Source organism: Gavialis gangeticus, unplaced genomic scaffold (assembly GCF_001723915.1).
Source record: "Gavialis gangeticus isolate Ggan-Ray unplaced genomic scaffold, GavGan_comp1, whole genome shotgun sequence".
Classification (NCBI taxonomy): Eukaryota; Metazoa; Chordata; order Crocodylia; family Gavialidae; genus Gavialis; species Gavialis gangeticus.
The window spans coordinates 666,499-668,009 of record NW_017728991.1 but is presented as its reverse complement, the minus strand read 5'-3'; the positions used below and the strand labels follow the sequence as shown (position 1 = coordinate 668,009).

At 44.8% G+C, this 1,511-nt stretch overlaps 1 protein-coding gene across 1 annotated transcript in view; it reads right to left on the bottom strand.

The window, feature by feature from the left end:
* The window catches only part of LOC109295861 (E3 ubiquitin-protein ligase RNF213-like), a gene marked incomplete at its 5' end in the record, with an annotated part of 58,636 nt that overhangs the window by 51,763 nt on the left and 5,362 nt on the right, over window positions 1–1,511 (bottom strand). The window contains one exon of the mRNA XM_019514963.1: window positions 463–752. Within this exon, the coding sequence (XP_019370508.1) occupies window positions 463–752 (290 nt within the window). The remainder of the gene's footprint in view (window positions 1–462; window positions 753–1,511) is intronic.

Genomic DNA, 1,511 nt, shown 5'->3' with positions numbered 1-1,511 from the left:
CCAGTTTTCTGGTGGAGCAGATTCACCTTTATCAAGAAATGGCTTGCCTAGTTTTCTCAAATACATCAGAAGCATCTCATTGACCTGAAGTGGGAAGGAAGAGAGGGAAACGCAGCTATTTTCCATGGATAAAATGTTTTGGGAAAGGACTGAGGAAAGGGCCCTCATTCACTATCTCCTTCTGCACAAATTAAACAAAAACAAAAAAAAACAAAAACAAAAAAAAAAACACGACACTAGCTTGGTTCTTGGTTGTTAGCTGTCCCCATATAAAGTATCTGCTTCTCCCCTTCATACCAAACAACACTACAGACTGAAAAAGCAAGAAAAGGTATACAATTCCTTAAAAGTTAGGACTGAAAACAGACAAGAGAGGGAGAGAGAACTTTTAAGTTACTTATTTAAAGTAAGAATGTTAGCCATCCATGCAAAAAACATGCAAATTATAGTTAAAACAAATACCTCTTTTGTTCCAAACTCTAGTGATGTCCACTTTTCTGGCTTTCCCTGGTACACCATTGGATTGCTGGTCACTACATAAAACTGATGCAACTGGCTGAAAAAGCTCTTTATGTTGATGCAGGACCAGGTGCTAAGGAGGCTGAAGATGGTCTCCAACATGATTTCTCCTGCTATTCTCTTCCCCGTCAAAACTTGTTTCTTTGTATCATCCATTCTCAACCAACTCTTGATCTTCTTCATCACAGAAGCATCAGGTGGAGCACACACTATATCATCATACTGATGCCATTCTAATGCCAAAATAAAAATGGCATTGTTTTGTTTGATGACATCATAAAGCAAGCAGAGAAGAGGTGCATTAGTTGTGCTACAGGCATGGTCTCCTGGAAGCTATAGGCCTCTGCTCTCAAGCTTGCTAAGACGGCCACAGAAAGACACAAAAAGCAAAACACGAGCATCAATCACATCATTTCAAACCTACCCAGACAGCACTCCAAGGCTCTTAAAGCCGTCTATGACTATCCTAGCTTAGGAACTCATGATGGCAATGGTGCACATTGATTTAAACCTTGCCGTATTTCCTCATGTGCAGCACACCCCCATATCTAGTATGAACCTTGATTTTGAAGGTGAATGATCTTTGGCTGAGGTAAGGAAGTGGCAATAGCTCTGGAGCCAAGCCCTGGAGCCCAGACCCAGCATACCAGGTCCATGCCAGCACATGGCCCCGAGCCAGCATGCAGTCCTGGACTAGGTGCGCCAAGTCCGACTCCGCACGCTGGGTCTGGCTACAGACCAACCTGTGTGCCAACCCGATCTGGTGCATGGATGTGAGGGGCGCACCCACTTGGCCAGAAATGTGGTGGGGGCAGGGGTTTGCAAAGTTAACTGCCATGGCTCCCAGAGCCACAGCATTTAATGCTGCCACCTCTGTCTCCTCCCCCTGCCAAGTTTCCAGACCCATGGGGATCTGTTTTCCTTCGCATGCAATACCCACCTCCAGTTTTCCCCAACTTGTTTTTAGGGGGGAAAGGTGTAGCTTACGTACA